Genomic DNA, 19,100 nt, shown 5'->3' with positions numbered 1-19,100 from the left:
GGAGCTGTGAGTTCCTCCACTTGCTTACTGGACCTGTGCCCCTCCTGGTTGGTCTCGCCCAGCAGGGAAGTGACACATGGCTGGTTACAGGTTTTGATCAATGCTTCCTTGAGTGAGGGGTCCTTTCCGGAGCTGCTAAAGGAAGTGGTTGTGAGGCGACTCCTCAGAAAGCCTTCCCTGGATCCAGCCAAGTTAAATAACTTTCAGCCTGTCTGCATCCTGCCTTTTGTGAGTAAGGTTGTGGAGAAAGTGGTGGTGCTCCAGCTCCTACAGTCATTGGATGAAACTGATTACCTAGACCCATTTCAGTCAGGTTTCTGTCCTGGCTACAGCCCAGAAACTGCTTTGGTCACACTGATGGATGATCTCTGGTGGATCTGAGATAGGGGTCATTCCTCTATCCTGGTGCTTCTTGACCTCTCAGCAGCCTTCGATACCATTGACCATGGTATCCTTCTGCAACGACTGGGAGAGTTGGGAGTGGGAGGCACCATATTACAGTGGTTCTCATCCTATCTCTCAAATCAATTGCAGTCGGTGTTGGTAGGAGGACAGAGGTCGACCCCTAGGCCCCTTCTTTGTGGGGTGCCACAGGGTTCAGTCCTCTTTGCCCTCCTATTTAACATTTATATGAAGCCACTGGGTGAGGTCATCCAACGGCACAGTATCTGCAGTATGCTGATGATACCCAGTTGTACATTTCCACCTCATGCCAGTTCAATGAATCAGTCAATGTGATGTGCCAGTACCTGGAGGCTGTAAGGGTCTGGATGGGTGTTAATAGGCTTAAGCTTAACCATGACAAGACTGAGTGGCTTTGGGCATTCCTTCTGAAGGACTATTACATCTGTCAGGGGGAGGAATCTTAAACCCCTCAGAAAGGGTCCACAATTTGGGGGTCCTCCTGGATCCTCAGCTGAGACTTGAACATCAGCTTTCAGTTGTGGCCAGGAGGAACCTTTGTACAGGTTCACCTGGTGCATCAATTATGGCCCTACCTGGACCGGGAGGTTCTGTTCTCAGTCACTCATGCCCTTATCAGCTCACGGCTTGATTATTACAATGCGCTCCACATGGGGCTACCCTTGAAAAGTGTTCAGAGTCACCAACTAGTCCAGAATGCAGCCACACGAGCTGTTGTGGGTGTTCCCTGGTACACCCTGGTACACCCATATCATACCAACACTCCATGAGCTGCACTGGCTTCCAATTGTTCTCTGGTCACAATTCAAGGTTTTGGTTATCACCTATAAAAACCTACAGGGCTTAGGGCCAGATTATCTTTGGGGCTTTCTCCTGCCCTATAGCTCTCAGTGACTGATTAGAGGCCACAGGGTCAGCCTTCTCTGGGTCCCGTCAAGTAAGCAATGTCAGCTGGCAGTGCCACGGGGAAGAGCCTTTTCTGTGGTGGCACCAGCTCTTTGGAACCAACTACCCTCCCAAGATCAGTACTGTCCTCACCCTACTGGCTTTCCAGAAAGTCTTGAAAACCTGGCTTTGCCGGCAAGCCTGGGACCCATGAGCAATCAATACTCTTCAGTTCTGGCCACAGTAAGATTGCATGACATGATATGATTGGATTAATGGGATTTTAAACTGTTTTTTACATTATTTTTATTGTTGTAAACAATAAAAGTCCTTCAGGAGTGGGCAGCATACAAATCAATTTGGAGCCCTGTGTTGGCACTTATCTAGCACTTATTTAGTGCTGATTATTTATTATGATTGACTACATTCTTGTGTTTAGGCTTGAATAAATCTGCCATGCAGCAACCTAAGAAATGGTCCTGATTCTTTGCACCTGATGAACCCAAGCAGTGGTCCCATCCAGGTCTTTTTGAGTTCATCGTCTTAAAACAACAGATAAGAAAATATCTGTTTTTATCTTCAAAAAAAGAAAGAAAATCATTTTCTTCCTTCAGTTTGCACTACACCTATAAAACTGACCTATGAGAATATAATCTACATCTAATTTCATCTACAATCGCAAAAAAGGAGAAAAAAAATCTTCCTTCCTTCCTTCCTTCCTTCCTTCCTTCCTTCCTTCCTTCCTTCCTTCCTTCCTTCCTTCTTTCTTTTTGTCAAAGTGGACAAGATTTAAAAATAGAAATTTTTCCGAGATCATAAAAAGGAATGCATAAGAATTGAGTTCTCAGCAGTTCGGTGAATGTTTGTTTGTGTATCTATGTTGACTCCAGCCAAATGCCTGGATAAGTTTGCAGTTTTCTTAGAAATAATTTTGGAAATGGCTTCTTGTAGCCCAGTGTTTGGCCTGAATAGCAATAGCAATAGTAGTTAGACTTATATGCTGCCCTATTAGTTCTTTACAACACTCTCTGAGCAGCTTACAGAGTTAGAATATTGCCCCCAATAATCTGATAACAATCTCCCTATTTTTCTGACCTCAGAAGTGTTCTGCTGGCATGTCTCAACCGCCTGTAATTACAAGGTAATTAGTCCAGGAAGACACACACCACACAATAAAAGGAAAACCCAAAAGTTTTTATAAACTGAAAAACAGAAACAGCTCCCTTTTTAAATGTCAAAGGGATTTTCTGGTACACACAAGGCACAGGTTAAATGCAGTCCAATTGCTCACCCAATAACTGGGAAATTGAGTCCAATTCTAAAGTCCAGAGAGTCCACGCACACAATCCTGAACAGCAAAAACCATGGTCTTGACGAAACAATGAATCAGATAAACTGCCATGAGGCTAAAACACCAGGCTGCCCTTTTATCTGTAGCATTAGTTACAGCAGCTCCACCTAACCACAGGTGGCCTCATTTTCTCTTGTAATAATCCTTCAGTTGTTGTCTCCTATGCATCACTCTACGCATGCATGGATGTGTCATTAATTCTTGTTCAGAATCCAGAGATGATACAGATGACTGATCTTCTCCTGGGCTGTCTGCCAAACTCCCCTCTTCCCTGTCACTCATGCTTCCTTGGTCAGAGGAGACTTCATCGGCAGATTCTACTGGGAGCAAAACAGGCCTGCGGCATGTGGATGTCTCCCCCACATCCACCTGCACATTCCTTGGGGCAAGAGCTGGGCCAGAGCTAACCACAATAAGAAGGATGGAAGGCTGAGTCAATCTTGAGCCTTTCAGGATCAAACTCCAGGCTGTGGACAGAATTTGCCTGCAATACTGCATTTAGCTACTTTACCAGTAGTGGGTTCTAAAACCCATTACTACTGGTTCGCCCACCTGCCTGGGACTCAACTCTGCATTTGAAGAAACTTCTAGGCATGTGAAGAAGTGTCCCACGCAGGTGGGCGGAGCCTCCTGCCCCTGGTGCTACCGGTTCTTAGAACCAGGCCAAACCAGGAGCAACCCACTGCTGCACTTTGCCACCAGGGTGCAGAAGTCACCCATTTGGCTTTATAAATGAAATCAGAATTCACAGTAGTCTGGTTTCTATATCAGTGCCTTTCACCACTGATATTAAACTGACTCTCTCCAAGTTACAGAAAGATAGAATTTATGCATATCTTTGTATAAGTAATAAAGAAAATGTTGAATTAATTCTAATATTCATTGACTGCAATGTCTCAAATAGACCAATTTAAATATTACTAACTGGTACATGTTAAAACATTTAAAAAACCAGGATTTCTAATCGCAAAACGGAAAAACTGTCATCTTTTCATTTTACAGGATTTTACAGGTGGACTAAGTAGACAAGAACAATTTCAACACTGGTAATTCATATTGCCATACATCCATTGCTGTAGCAAACCAGCACTAATAAGGATACGTTTCATATTGCCACCGTGATTGCTAGTGACACAAAACAGAAGGGTGGATTTGGAATTTCTGTCATTTCTTACCTGTGATAACTATTGAATAAAGGTTATTACACCCTTTTCACCAAAAATGAGGTTTTGAAGTAGGTATTACTAGAAATTCAATGAATGAAGTAATAGTCACTATACACTCTAATTTGGATTTTGTGAATATCTTTTTTGGAAGGTGTCTGAAAATTGGTTTTTATACTACCAAGATAAGTTTGTCTCCAGGTCCTTGACTGCTGTAATCAGAAGGAATAAGAAGTAAATTGCACCAAGAGATTCCTTCATTAAATATCATATATGCTGTGACTATAATGGGACTGCATCAGTGTAAAATGGTTGCCGTTCATAATCTCTGCGGATTAGAGGAAATAAGGAAATAAATATCCACCTTCACTGTTTCTTGGATCTTTCTATTTTCTTCCCTCTGTGGAACTGCCCTCATTTGCAGTGGATGAAACCCTTCCATTAGTTCAAAATTGCTGGAACACAACCAGAACATCCAGTATACTCTGCCTGTGCACAGCTGGCGCCAAAGAGCCTTTAACTACCTAATTTACATGATCAGTCGTGGTTTAAACATATACTCACTGGTGACTGGGCAAATGTTGTGTGCAAGGTTTTATAAAATGAGATAAATATCAACCTTGCTCTCATAGTCAAAGGCTTCCACAATACTAGACATGTCCATAAATATGAAACAATTAAAAATATTTTCTACTGAGCCGTCATTTCAGGAATAAACTTATTCCCCCCCCCCCCCCATTTGAGCAGTTCCATCACATGGAAGAGAAAGTTCATATAAACTCAGGGAGCATTGAAACCATGTATGTATTTTCATGAAGCACTATGCTATACACATATAAAGATTTTTCCTACCATTGTAAAGCCCATAAAAAGGATAAAGAGACTCTGTTTATTGGATGTCCTTTGTGTACCATTAAGCACATTAAGCTTTGGATCACGCTCAATATGTGTACATAAACCACATGTACCCTCCTATAAACTAGCTGGAAGAAATCCATTTCTGAAGATTTTTTCCTTGAATAGCTACCAGCTGCCCTGCTCAAGGAAGCTAATGAAAAAGCTTTGTTGCACATACATGTACCAATACTATATATACATATATCAACACCCATCATGTTGAGTTGGGTAGCCAAGCCAACTTGCATACTAATGTTTTCTTTTCCAATACATTAAAATTTAACACATTACTAGATCTGTTCAACCAATTTAGCTGGACAATATAGCTCTGAAAAACAAGATCATATCCTGTGCCTACTATGTTCACACTGGGGTAAAAATACTCTTGATAAGTGGAAATTAAACTGCCCTGGAACTCTGAGATTTCTTGCAAAATCATTATCACTAATATGAGTGCTGACAATTTGCATACTAGGGTCACCTCTGATATTAACAGTATTGTTTCCTGAGCACGTCCCTCACTTCAAAATCCTCTTTTTTTAATTTCTAGAGGAACTTTGAAGCCCATAGAACACACGCACACACGCACAGAGAGAGAGAGAGAGACACACACGGCATATGCAGTAAAGTCCACAACTGATAGCTTTGTGTATTTTTCTCAATTCCCACGAGGTCTGAGAATTTTGGGTGCAGGGGTTTTGATGATCTTACCCTGATTTATCTTTGACAGTATCTCCTTGGGAATAGATCATTAGATGATTTTGGGGGGTATTAACATGTTTCTTTGATGCTCATCATAAACAAAATGATGTAAGGAAGATAAATAGTTTTTAAAAAGGAGAAACATCAACTGATTATTCCATCAAAAGTAAAATTATTCAAGAGAACAACCCACCTTTAAAGATTCCCTTTTCTTGCAAAGTTTTCAGAGAAGGTCTTCGAGTGATAAACTTCTTTAATTTGCTCTTAACTTGGCTTTTGTCATTAGTTTCAGACTTGCTGTAGTTCAGCCTGAAAACTGAAGAAATACCAAATAAACATTTTAAATGATGTTATTATTATTTTTTAACATAGAAAGCTTTGCTAGAAATCTGTGGAACATTTGCCTATATCTTTATTCAATACTCTCTGTGTGGTATGATTTAATTAATATGATTATAAATAAACATTGTGAGCTGAAAATTCTATCAGCAATGGTTTATATTATTGGACAGCCACCAATATATGTGTAAATTTTGAATTCATCCTCAAAGTTCATAACTCTGGCAAGCTTAGTGCTCCATTTAAAATTAAAATGTGCTGTTCATGATTTCCTAGACAACTGAAAGAGTGGACTGATAGTGTTGTAGTTTTATGAGAAATCTGATGTTATTTACCAAGAATGAGGGGCACATAACTAAGAATGAGCCAAGAATGAGGAGATGGATTTGTAACTGGCTTACAAATTGTACTCAATGGGTAGTCTCTAGTGGTACTGCATGAACATGTAAGTAAGTAAGCAATGGGGTTCCACAAGATTCCATCTTAGGACCAGGACTCTTCAATATCTCCATAAACGACTTAGATGAGAGAATAGAAGAAAATTTCCTCATATTTGCAGATGACACTAAGTTGCAGGAATAGTCAATATGCCAGAAGACAAGCTCAGGTTCCAAAAAGATCTTGACAGACTTAAACAATGGGCCATATCCAACAAAATGAAATTTAATGTGGAGAAAAGCAAGTGTTTACACCTAGGCACACAAAAAAACCCAAAGGTACAAATACAGATTAGGTGGAACCTGGCTCAAAACCAGTAACTGTGATAGGGACCTTGGAGTTCTACTGATCAATCACTTAAACATGAGCCAGCAGTGTGTGGAAGCAGCCAGAAAGGGTAATACAGTTTTTGGTTGTAAAAACAGAGGCATAAAGTAAAAAGCACGTGAAGTATTAGTACCATTCTATAAATCCTTAGTAAGACCGCATTTAGAATACTACATCCAGTTTTAGTCCCACATTACAAAAATGATATCGAAAGTTTGGGAAAAGTGCAAAGAAGTGCAACTAAGATGATTAAGGGCAGGGGTGGGCTACCGCCCGGATTGGAGAGAGGCGCAGTGGGGTAGCAAAAATGGAGGTCCATCCCAGAGCACTCAATTTGCACTGAAAGATGTCGAAAGAAAATGCATAAGCCACGCCCAAAGTGTGTTAGTAAAAATTTGGGTAGCCCTTCACTGATTAAGGACTTGGAGACAAAAGCATATGAAGAAAGGTTGCAGGAATTGGGTATGGTAAGTCTAGAGAAAAGAAGAATTAGGGGGTGACATGATAACAGTATTTGAGAGGTTGCCACAAAGAGGAAGGAATCAACTTATTTTTGAAAGCGCCAGAAGGCAAGACAAAAAACAATGGATGGAAGAGGGAGGGAGAGAGAAAGAGAGAGAGAAAGAGAGAGAGAGATATGGGTATGGTGAGTTTTTGGCCCAAAAAACAGCCTGTTTTTAGGCTGTTTTTCAGGCTGATTTTGGGGCATTTTCAGGCCATTTTTCAGGCTATTTTTCAGCTGTTTTTCAGACCATTTTTGCATGCCAGAAACGAGAAGGGCAGCTGGCAACAGTGCACATGCTTACAGAGAGGGCTCCACATACCATTTCTGGCTCACATGCTATAGGTTTGCCATTACGGCTCCAGGGTTTCCCAGTTGAGCAGGAGATTGGACTAGAAGACTTACAATGTCTATCTCAACTCTGTTATTTGGTTATTCTGGAGATATTCTTTTTCCATGTACAGTGATCCCCCACTCGTTGCGAGGGTTCCGTTCCAGGACCCCCCGCAACGAGCGGGTTTTCGCGAAGTAGCGCTGCGGAAGTAAAAACACCATCTGCACATGTGCAGATGGTGTTTTTACTTCCGCAGTGCTAGCGAGGAGCCGAAGATTGGGGGCGGCGCGGGTGTTTTAAAATGTCCCCGCCGACATGGGGGGCTCGCTAGCACCCCCCTAACCCGGGTTGGGGGTTCGGGGGTGTGCTAGTGAGCCCCCCATGTCGGCGGGGATGTTTTAAAACACCCGCGCGACTTTCCAATGAGTCCCGAAGACAAACGCGTTGTCTTCGGGACTCATTGGAAAGTCGCGCGGGTGTTTTAAAACATCCCCGCCGACATGGGGGGCTCGCTAGCACACCCCCAAACCCAGGTTGGGGGTTCGGGGGTGTGCTAGCGAGCCCCCCCATGTCGGCGGGGATGTTTTAAAACACCCGCGCGACTTTCCAATGAGTCCCGAAGACAAACGCGTTGTCTTCGGGACTCATTGGAAAGTCGCGCGGGTGTTTTAAAACGTCCCCGCCGGCATGGGGGGCTTCCTAGCAGCCCCCCAAACCCGGGTTGGGGGTCCGGGGGGGTGCTGGCAAGCCCCCCATGCCGGTGGCGACGTTTTAAAACAGCCGCGCCGCCCCCAATCTTCGGCTCCTCGCTAGCGGGCAGGCAGGCGGCTCCTCGCTAGCGGGCAGGCAGGCGAGAGCTAGCGCCAGCGAACGGCTTGTCCGCGCTCACTCTGGCCGCTTTCGAGCTGAGTCCTGAAGCGAATTCGCTTCAGGACTCAGCTCCAAAGTGGCGAGAATGAACGGTGTGGGCGGGCGAAGGGCGGGCGGCAGCGAGGAGTTTGCGTGGGCGGTGGGGAAACTCCTTGCTGATGCCCGCTGCTCGCCCTCCCCGCCAGCAAGAGGGGGAAGACCCAGGGAAGCCGCCCAGCAGCTGATCTGCCGGGCACCATCTACGCATGCGTGCCCATAGAAAAAAGGGCACGCATGCGTAGATGGTGTTTTGACTTCCGGGTTGAAAAATCGTGAATTACCCTGTTCGCAATGGTCGGGGACGCAATAACCGGGGGATCACTGTACATATTAATAAACATTTAAACTGATAATATTTAGTTCTTTGATAAAAAGAGTAAAAGTAGCAAACAAACATTATGAAGTTATGAAGACACTTAAGAGAATTCATAGCCTTAAACTAGCAGAAAAGGAATGTAAAAACTTTTTTCTACACTAGATAATTATATTAAAAAAGAAAAGAAAAGATAGAATTGGCATATCGAATAATTCAATTTTTATGAATCGATGAAGCATAATTTTATTCAGAGCCCTCTACATTTTTCCATAAACTGTTGTTAACCACTTTTGATTGCAATCTGTAAAAACTCTGTTTCCTTTATGCTTTGGGTAGTGAGGATGCTAGTAAAAATAACACAAGATATAATAAATTTAGAAACAAAACTTGCAACATATTACATATCTTATTTAAAAAGAAAATAAAGTGTATTTTTGAGAGAAGAAACATGGAACAGGATATTCTTATGAGGCAAATTTAAGAAGCCTATTTAGAAAGATGACAAATCAAAGGTATCCAGCTTACCTTATAACTTTGAAAGCAAGAACCAAAATAACAGAGAGAGAGAGAGAGAGACAGACAGACAGAAAGACACACACAGAGAGAGAGAGAGAGGGGGAAAGCGGGAGAGGGAAAGAGGGAGAGAGAGAGAGAGAATTTTTGATTTTGCTGCTCTCTAGAGATAAAAAACGTGCCACATTTTTTTTTGTTTTAAATAAACACAGTATAACCAATTAAGGGAAACAACATTTAACTACATGCCTATGATAATCACAACATATTTTGCTTCTGATTTCACTGCAGATTTGAACAGAGGGCTAGTCCATTTTCCCACAGCACTGAACTGACCCCACACATATTTCTGCACGTTAGTAATCACAAAGGACATATAAAAGGACACTTTTTACTGGAACACTCACAGCATGGGACAATAATCCATTACATAGGAAAAAATAAATAAAAATTCACATTTTTAATGATAGCATTCTTAGGATGACATATTATGGAGTACAGAGGTTAGTGTCCCGTGAATGGCTGGCTCCTTTGTTCATGAGTTCTATTTTAAAACCTCTGGGTTCAAATGGGAACAACTCTTGGCAGCAATATGCAAAAATTCCAAGGAACTCGGCTGTACGGCATAAAGTGAAACAGATCAACATTTCTTGACCTGGCTACAAACTTGATGGAATAAGGGCATTATATAGAATTACAGTCATACCTCATCTTACAAACACCTCGTCATACAAACTTTTCGAGATACAAACTCGGGGTTTAAGATTTTTTTGCCTCTTCTTACAAACTATTTTCACCTTACAAACCCACCGCCGCCGCTGGGATGGCCTGCCTCTGGACTTCCATTGCCAGCGAATCACCCATTTTTGCACTGCTGGGAGGCCCCTGAGGCTCCCCTCCATGGGAAACCCCACCTCCGGACTTCTGTGTTTTTGTGATACTGCAGGGGAATCCCAGCAGTGCAAAAACGGGCACTTCGTTGGCAACAGAAGTCCAGAGGTGGGGTTTCCCGGCGAGGGGAGCCTCAGTGAAATCACAGCATCGCAAAAACACAGAGGTCCAGAGGTGGGGTTTTGAGGACTTCAGTGTTTTTGCAATGCTGGGATTTCACTGATGCTCCCTTTGTTGGGAAACCCCACCTCCGGACTTCAGTTGCCAGCGAAGCACTTGTTTTTGCGATGCTGGGATTCACCTGCAGCATCTCAAAAACACAGAAGTCCAGAGGTGGGGTTTCCCATGGAGGAGAACCTCAGGGGAATCCCAGCATTGGAAAAACGGGCGCTTCGGCTGGCAAAAGGGGTGAATTTTGGGCTTGCACGCATTAATCGCTTTTTCATTGATTCCTATGGGAAACATTGTTTCATCTTACAAACGTTTCAACTTAAGAACCTCGTCCTGGAACCAATTAAGACAAGGTATCACTGTATTTCTTCAGTGTTTGATGACTATGTTATCTTTGTACCTAATCTATTTGCACATAATTCAGGTTTAAATGAAGCACATTAAGATGAATTTCCAGGCATTTGACTTTGGTTGGGCAAAGCCTACCTCATTATTCCCCTCTATAGCCAGTTGTACTGTTTCATATCTACTGATTAGTTCAAGTTTAACAAGATTCCATATAATAGAATAATCACAATATAAAGATTCACCAAGCATTTCAGTATGGAGTGTCTATATCTACATCTGGGGTGTCAAACCCACGTCGTCATAGTTTTGTCATGTGATGTATCATGTCTTTTTTCCACCATTGCTAAACCGGGTATGGGCGTGGCCAGCCTGTGATGCATCTGGCCCATGGGCCATGAGTTTAACAGCCCTAATCTATATCCTTCTCATTCATGGTTGTGTCATGAAGATCATCTGTTCCTTAAATTGAATATTAGGTTTGCATCTAATGCCAATTAGATTATTAATTTGGAGAGATCTCACCCAGTGAAGGGATACCAAAATTTTTACTACCACACTGTGGCCGTGGCTTATGCAGGACGCCCTGTATTTTCTTTCATCTTTCAGTGCAAATTGGGTGCTCTGGGGTAGAGCTCCATTTTCACTACCCCACTGCATTCTACCCCATCCGGGCAGCAGCCCACCTCTGATCTCACCCTTTTTAAAAAGAGGAATACCCTATTTCATATCGGAATGAGAAGTACTGAAATTAAGGCTCTTATCTGCCTTATTGCATACGCCACACAGGTACTCCTCGTCTTACAACCTTTCCTTTAGTGACTATTTGAAATTAAAACTGCACTGAAAAAAGTGGCTTACGACCATTGCGGCATCCTGGGATCACAGGATTAAAATTCAGATGCTTGGCAATCGGCATATATTTATACTGGTTGCAATATCCTGCAATGTTGAAAAATGTACCTTTTGCAACCTTCTGACAAGCAAAGTCAATGGGGAAGCCAGATTTACTTAACATCCATAATATTAACTTACCAACTGCACTGGTTCATTTAACAACTGTGTGGCAAGTAAGATTATAAAATTCACTTAACAATAGTCTTATTTAGCAATGGAAATTTTGGGCTCACTTGTGGTCAAGATTGCCTGTAGCATAGTTTCAGTTATGGCCCGTTTCACATTTTAGACAAATGTATAACTAGTTTTGAAGTAAACTCTGAGACATCAAATTCTGACCTCAAAATAGCAGTTCTTTCTTACATAGGAACCATTCTGATCTTACTGGACATTGATATATTTTTTGCCTAAAAACAGGTTATTCTAACCAACAAAGATCAAATCAATCCATTTTGAAATCAGCTTCTAGAAAGAACAGCCCATATTTACATTTGAACACTAACATCTTTCTATCTGTCTGTCTGTCTGTCTGTCTGTCTGTCTGTCTGTCTGTCTGCCTGTCTGTCTGCCTGCCTGCCTGCCTGCCTGCCTGCCTGCCTAACTACCTCCCTCCCTCCCTGCCTATCTGCCTGCCTACCTACCTACCTACCTACCTACCTATCTATCTATCTATCTATCTGCCCGCCCACCCACCCCATTTGGCAGCTGTGCATTCCAGCATTCAGCAAAATCTAGCCAAATTCTGTTTGCCATACTTCACAGATAAAAATGCAAAAGTGGGATTTTAAATATATCTTACAAAATTAGTGAATTTGGCCCTAGACCAGTGATGGCGAACCTTTTTTTTCTCATGTGCCAAAAGAGCGTGGGCGTGTACTATTGCGCATGTGTGAGTGCCCATACCCATAATTCAATGCCTGGGGAGGGCGAAAACAGCTTCCCCACTCCCTGGAGGCTTTCTGGAGGCTGAAAACAGCCTGTTTCTCAACCTCTGCTGGGCCCAGGAGGCTCGTGTTTGGCTTTCCCCAGGCTCCAAAGTTTTTTCTAGAGCTGGGTGAGGGTAAAAACATTCTCCCCCATCCTTCCGGAGGCTCTTTGGAAGCCAAAAATGCCCTCCCAGAGACTCTGTGCGAGCCAAAAATCAGCTAGCCAGCACAGAGATGCATGTTGGAGCTGAGCTAAGGCAACAGTTTGCGTGCCAGCAGATATGGCTCCGCATGCCATCTGTGGCACCCGTGCCATAGGTTCGCCATCCCTGCCCTAAACAATTCTAAAAAAGCTTATTGTTATATATTTTTATACACACAAGTTTTGAAAGCTTATTGTGATATATATAAACAATTTTTGTTTCTTTTCTGAGAAACATCTCGGAAAAGCCCTGAAATTAACCTTTTCTAGATGCTTCTACAGAACTTATAGTACAATAAACCATAGCTAGATGTTTCTGCCACAACTGGCCCACAAAAAATATTTTCCTTTCCAGGAAAATGCTGCTAGTGTCAAATACTAGTAGTGTCAAATACTAGTAGCATGAAACTCAAGGACTGCAGGCCAGTTATGGGGTGCTTAGATCTGGCGCATGTGGCTGCCCTGGAAACAGTGAATGACTGGCCTGTGATGCCTCTGCCAGTGAAAATAGAGCACAGGGAGGCTGTGCGTGGCCTGCCCGGGCTCTGTTTTCAGCTGTGACGGCCTTCTGCAGCCCTCTGCCAGTGAAATCAGAGCCAGTGATGTTGAGCTAGCCACACACACTCTGGCCTCACTCCCCAGCCCCCTGAGGTCAAACACAATCCTGATGCAGCTCTCAATGAAATTGAGTTTGACATCCCTGTTCTTAGAATCTTATTTAACTAGTTACCCAGCAAGGCAGGTAGAGAATGGGACAGAGATCCACAGATCTCCTCAAAACGTTTTGCATACCTCTAACTATGTTTCTCTGTGACCTAAATCACAGCAATGTGTTAAAGTGTCATACTGCACAAGTTGTATTGGCTGTAATTCCATAACATAAAACTTTTTAAAAAGCAAGCTTGATAGGATGAAGCAATTGAACAATTTAATCTTGTTAATGAACTGTGATATTAGCATGAAATCCAAAACTACTGGTGAACTCCTCAGTGTTTCAAGACAGCTTTCATTTGGAATGGGTTTGGGTGGGTGATTATGACAAGTCGATAATGTAAATATCTGATAAAAACATTATGACCATATTGGTCGATTAAAGGTACAATAATATTTTGCTTCGCTTTGAGAAGTCTGTACAAAGAGAATTGGTATTGGATCCAAATATAAAATACAGATGATGCTGGTCTGTCACTTTTAAAAAAAGATTTTGTGGCAGAATTTAGGCTGGAATAATGGTCAGAGTCAATTGGGCCACAATACAGTATTTCATTAGTAGAGGATGTATGTCATTGTAGCATGATTATCTGTTTATTTCCCAAAGAACTCTAATTTCACAATTTACAAACATTTATCCTAAACCCAAGGGTTTACCATCTCTGATTAATTCCAACCTAATCTAGTGTTATCTCAGTGTTCTGGACATGTGTTGGGAACACTGGTTTTGAAGTACCATCCATTAATGACTTTTTGAACTGTGACAATGGATATTGACAGAGCTTGTCAGACTAAAGCATTATTGATTGTTTCACATCATGTATATAGCAAAACCAATTTCTTTAAAGTGCCACTTTTCTAACCGAAATACATTACAAGAGCAAACTATCCCTTGATTAGGACACCCAGAATAGCATGTGCTACATGCTCCACCAAATATTTGCATCTCTATTGTAAGAAATATAGATGTTGCATTTAATTATATACATCACTTATCTAAAAGCACTTTTGTTTCCCCAGTAAGAGCTTAATTTAAAATACTTTACTGCAATCTGATGTCCTGCAGATGGGTTAGATGGTAACACCAGGGATTCTTGGCCAGGGGTGGGCTACTGCTCGGATGGGGGGGGGAACGCACTGGGGCAGTGAAAATGGAGCTCCACCCAAGAGCACCCAATTTGCACTGAAAGATATTAAAAGAAAATGCAGGGTGTCCTGCATAAGCCACGCCCACAGTGTGGTAGTAAAAATTTTGGTAGCCCTTCACTGTTCTTGGCCATAAATGTGGCCATTTATTTTTCTCACCAGAAATGATTAAAGTTGTGACGGATAAGTTCTTTTGCAGGAAAGACAAAGATGCTCTTAAAGTTCATCTTCCTTTTGATCACCAATTGATCAAAAAAAGTTTGTCTCTGTTTTGCAATTACAACAAATCATGTAGATAACTTTTTTTAAAAAATGCTGACTTTGTCACACAATCTGAAATTTTAATTCTGTTATCATTAGTTTGCAAACAGAGGAAATCTGAAGGCGTACAGTAGGAGGTAGCCTAGCACACTGATTTTGGATTTATCCAATCTGTAAGAAAGTCCAAAATGTATATGTACATTACAGGGGTGGGCCAGTACTCACTGCGGTTCACTTCCTCCCCCAGCACATGACTATGACTTTTGGGCATGTGTGCAAAACACACACACACATGCACAGTACAAAACCCCTCTGAAAAAATTAAAATATGCCTAAAACAAAATGGCAACTGCATGCACAGTGTACATGCACAGAAGAAACATATATATTAAAAAAATCCTTTTTTTAAAAAAAAGGCTCCAACCAATCTGTTTCGGTGACATCATTGTGACGTCATGCTACCAGTTCAGGTGCAAATTCCATGATATGTTTGAAGATAAGCTTTTCCTATGACTGGCAAAAGTTGTTTAATAAACAAATACATAATAAGGAAATAGAATGGACAAAACATATATACAAAAAGTAAATGTTTTTTTTTTCAAAGTCTTTGCCTGAATTTGTGAACTTTGAAACTAAAGGGAAATGGAAGTCAGTAAACTGAGAAATTTTGCAGAAATAAAAATAGCAGAAAAATAACACAATTGTTTATGCCTTTCTACTGATTTGCACATGGGTATGTGTATATTAAAGCTACATTGGCTGCCAATTTACTTCCAAGTCCAATTCAAGATGCTGGCTGTCATCTTTAAAGTTCTGGATGGCCTGTGTCAGGTTATTAGAAGGACTACCTTTCCTCAGTTGTATTTATCCAACCTACCAAAGCAGGGGGCAGTTATGGGTTCCCTCTCTTAAGGAGGTCTTCTTCTGGGAGTAAGAAGAAGGACTTTCTCTGTAGTGATTCTATCCCAGTGGAACATCATCCCCATGTTAGTCAGTTTAGCCTCCACTTTGACACTCTTTCAAAAGGCCCTGTAGCTATGGTTTGGCCAATGGGCCAGGGACCCCAAGGTAATAGGGAGCCCATCAAGTGGTTGGTTTGATTGTGGTTGTCAGAAGGATGGGTGTTTATTGGGTTTTCTATTTGAAATTTATTTTTGTGAGCTGCTCAGAGTCTCTGAAAATGAGTTGGGTGGCTATAAAAATGTACTTAATAAACACACACACACACACAAACAAACAAACAAACACACAAACACTCTACTGCTTGGGGCCTTTATGACAGAGATCATTGGAGTGCCAACTGGATTCCTCTGATGTTAATGGCAGAAAAAACAATTAACCAGAAATCACTTTATTGGTTGTCACTTGTCTCTTGACTTCTCCTTGACTTTCCACTTACTGCAAATAGAATTCTACCCACTGGATCTGCATTCATGTAACATAAGAACTCATATCATTTCCTCACCAAGAGCCTTCTCTGAACTGGAAAAGATGCCAAATTGTAGTTGTTCCTGCAAATCAGTGCTGACATATAATCACCGTTTATCTTAATTAGCTCTGAAATATGTGAGAAGAGTGACAGGGTGACACTTATCATAGGAAAAATATACCAGCAGCAAGGAAAACAGGAAAGCAAGGAGACAAAAATTTGTATGATTTGCTGAGAGAAACACTGAAAATTAAGATTTAGTCCTCTCACATCTATATCATGAAGGAATCAAAAGTTGTAATGGAGTTGAGCTTAAACTATCTGAAACATACTAAAATCACAGTTTTTATAAAAAATGTTTTATAACCGAACTGCAGAATTGCTTATGGCAGAATTAGTACGATTGTAGAAGAAAGAAATGCATAAACTGTATACTTGGATCCATGTAATTTTTTACCAATATGATAGTCGAACAAGCATAATATATGTCATAAAAAGATTGTTTTTTTAAAAAAAGGAAAATTTTGTACTTGTTCTGAAAAAAAAATTAGAATCACCGATTACTGTTTACTGAATAGAAGTAAACAGTAACTTACAATAAAGTTACTATTCCATATTGTTATTGTTAGTTGCAAAGTCATGTCCGACCCATTGTGACCCTATGGACATCATTCCTCCAGGCCTTCCTGTCCTCTAACATAGAAACATAAAAACATAGAAGACTGACGGCAGAAAAAGACCTCATGGTCCATCTAGTCTGCCCTTATACTATTTCCTGTATTTTATCTTACAATGGATATATGTTTATCCCAGGCATGTTTAAATTCAGTTACCGTGGATTTACCAACCACATCTGCTGGAAGTTTGTTCCAAGGATCTACTACTCTTTCAGTAAAATAATATTTTCTCACGTTGCTTTTGATCTTTCCCCCAACTAACTTCAGATTGTGTCCCCTTGTTCTTGTGTTCACTTTCCTATTAAAAACACTTCCCTCCTTAACCTTATTTAACCCTTTAACATATTTAAATGTTTTGATCATGTCCCCCTTTTTCCTTCTGTCCTCCAGACAATACAGATTGAGTTCATTAAGTCTTTCCTGATACGTTTTATGCTTAAGACCTTCCACCATTCTTGTAGTCTTTGGACCCGTTCAATTTTGTCAATATCTTTTTGTAGGTGAGGTCTCCAGAACGGAACACAGTATTCCAAATGTGGTCTCACCAGCGCTCTATATAAGAGGATCACAATCTCCCTCTTACTGCTCTTCCTAACATTTTCTGGAGTCCATTTAAGCTCACGCCAGCTGCTTCAGTAACTCCATTCAGCCACCTCATTCTCTGTCTTCTCCTTCTTCTTTTGCCCTCAATCTTTCCCAGCATTAGGCTCTTCTCCAGCGAGTCCTTCCTTCTCATTAGGTGGCCAAAGTATTTGAATTCCATCTTTAGGATCTGGCCTTCTAAAGAGCAGTCAGGGTATATCTCCACTAGGATTGACAGGTTTGATCGCCTTACCATCCAAGTGACTCGGAGTCTTCTCCAGCACCATAATTCAAATCCTCAATTCTTTGGCACTCAACATACTATTCCATAGGTGTATCTATTTTGCATTTCTGTGAAATGGACAAATTTTAGGTACTTTTGTTGTTATTATTTTTTTCAATAGAAAAGTGATTGGTGATAGATAAGTAGTGGCGAACAAGATTGTAGAATCCATTGAAGGCAGATTTTGCCATTGTAAAGCATTCCTGGTAGAAGAAACTTCCATATAGGTAGACTTATGCTCCAAAGACTGAGAAAATCTGACACCTACTTTTTTCTGAGACTAATCACAGGACCTTAAACAGGGGTTGATTCCTCCCTGTTTGGACCAGATCACCTGAACTGCTAGCGACCCACTGATGACATCAGGATGGTGTCATGGACCCGGTTGAGTCGGTGCCGGTCTGTGGGCACTACCACCTTTTTTTTCAGAATTTTTGACAACTTTCTTTTTTACTGCTGGACATTGTTTCCTCTGCTGCTGCTAGAAAAAGGCCCCTCCTGCTTGCCCCCAAGTTGAAATTGATCTTTATTTTTTCACCCAAAGCAGAAGTGATCAGCTCTTCAGCTGTGTTTCGGTCCGATTCCAGCTACTGAGCATGTGCGGAAGCCAAACAGAGCATGCACACACAAGCAAAATATCATGAGGCGAACTGCCAGTGAGGTAAGTAGGGATCCAACCCCGACCTTAAGGCTGTGATAATAAATATCGGGATGAATTATAACAAATGGGACTAATATTAAATATTTTTTAAAAGGCCAAAATCATGACAACAGGTAGAACAACCAGGCTTAGAACTGACAATGGAGATATCAAAGGGGTGGTAAGCTTCTCTCTTTTAGAATCAACCATCAACATTAATCAATCAGTCAAAAAATATGACACTGCAGCCTGGAACTTGGTAGAACATGTATTTCCAAAGTCTTGGAAAAGTTAATCAAATACCATGATGTGTTTATAACTACACACAATATTCTGTGTTCTACATAAGCAAAAATTGGACTTTGAAGAAACTGGTTAGAAAGACTATTGATCTTTTTTGAACTTTGCTGTTGGAGAAGGTTCCTGAGAACACCATGCAAAGTGCACACTCAAGAAAACAAACACAATGGATCATCAAACAAATAACATAAGGTTCATTGCTCCGGAGGCAAAATAAGAACATGGACATCAAGAGCTGGGTTTAAATGGGTCAGTTTATTAAAGTTAAATGAACTTTAACCAATAACCAGGAACTGCAGAGGCCACTAAAAAATTTGGGGTGGAAATAATTCACGAATAACCTTCCTGGGCAACTATGGGCGTAGCTCCTTGCTGAACAAGGTGAAAGTACCATGCCTTCATCTGGCTCCTGGCCATGCCTTGGCATGTGGGAGGGCTCACCGTCCCATCTCCTTCCAGTTATTGGGATAGGTGAGTCCCAAGTGCACCCCCTCTCCAATTGCCCCAGCCACATGGTACCTTGAGCTCCTGGCGAGAGGT

General features: G+C 41.4%; 1 protein-coding gene across 4 annotated transcripts in view; it reads right to left on the bottom strand.

Moving 5' to 3' along the window:
- ARHGAP15 (Rho GTPase activating protein 15) overlaps positions 1–19,100 on the bottom strand; it is a 517,480-nt gene that overhangs the window by 206,325 nt on the left and 292,055 nt on the right. For all 4 annotated transcript variants that reach the window (XM_070737062.1, XM_070737052.1, XM_070737079.1 and 1 more), the window contains one exon: positions 5,615–5,737. In XM_070737062.1, coding sequence (XP_070593163.1) covers positions 5,615–5,737 — 123 coding nt within the window. The remainder of the gene's footprint in view (positions 1–5,614; positions 5,738–19,100) is intronic.

Source organism: Erythrolamprus reginae, chromosome 1 (assembly GCF_031021105.1).
Source record: "Erythrolamprus reginae isolate rEryReg1 chromosome 1, rEryReg1.hap1, whole genome shotgun sequence".
NCBI classification, from domain to species: Eukaryota; Metazoa; Chordata; class Lepidosauria; order Squamata; family Dipsadidae; genus Erythrolamprus; species Erythrolamprus reginae.
This window is presented reverse-complemented; position numbering and strand designations above follow the sequence as displayed.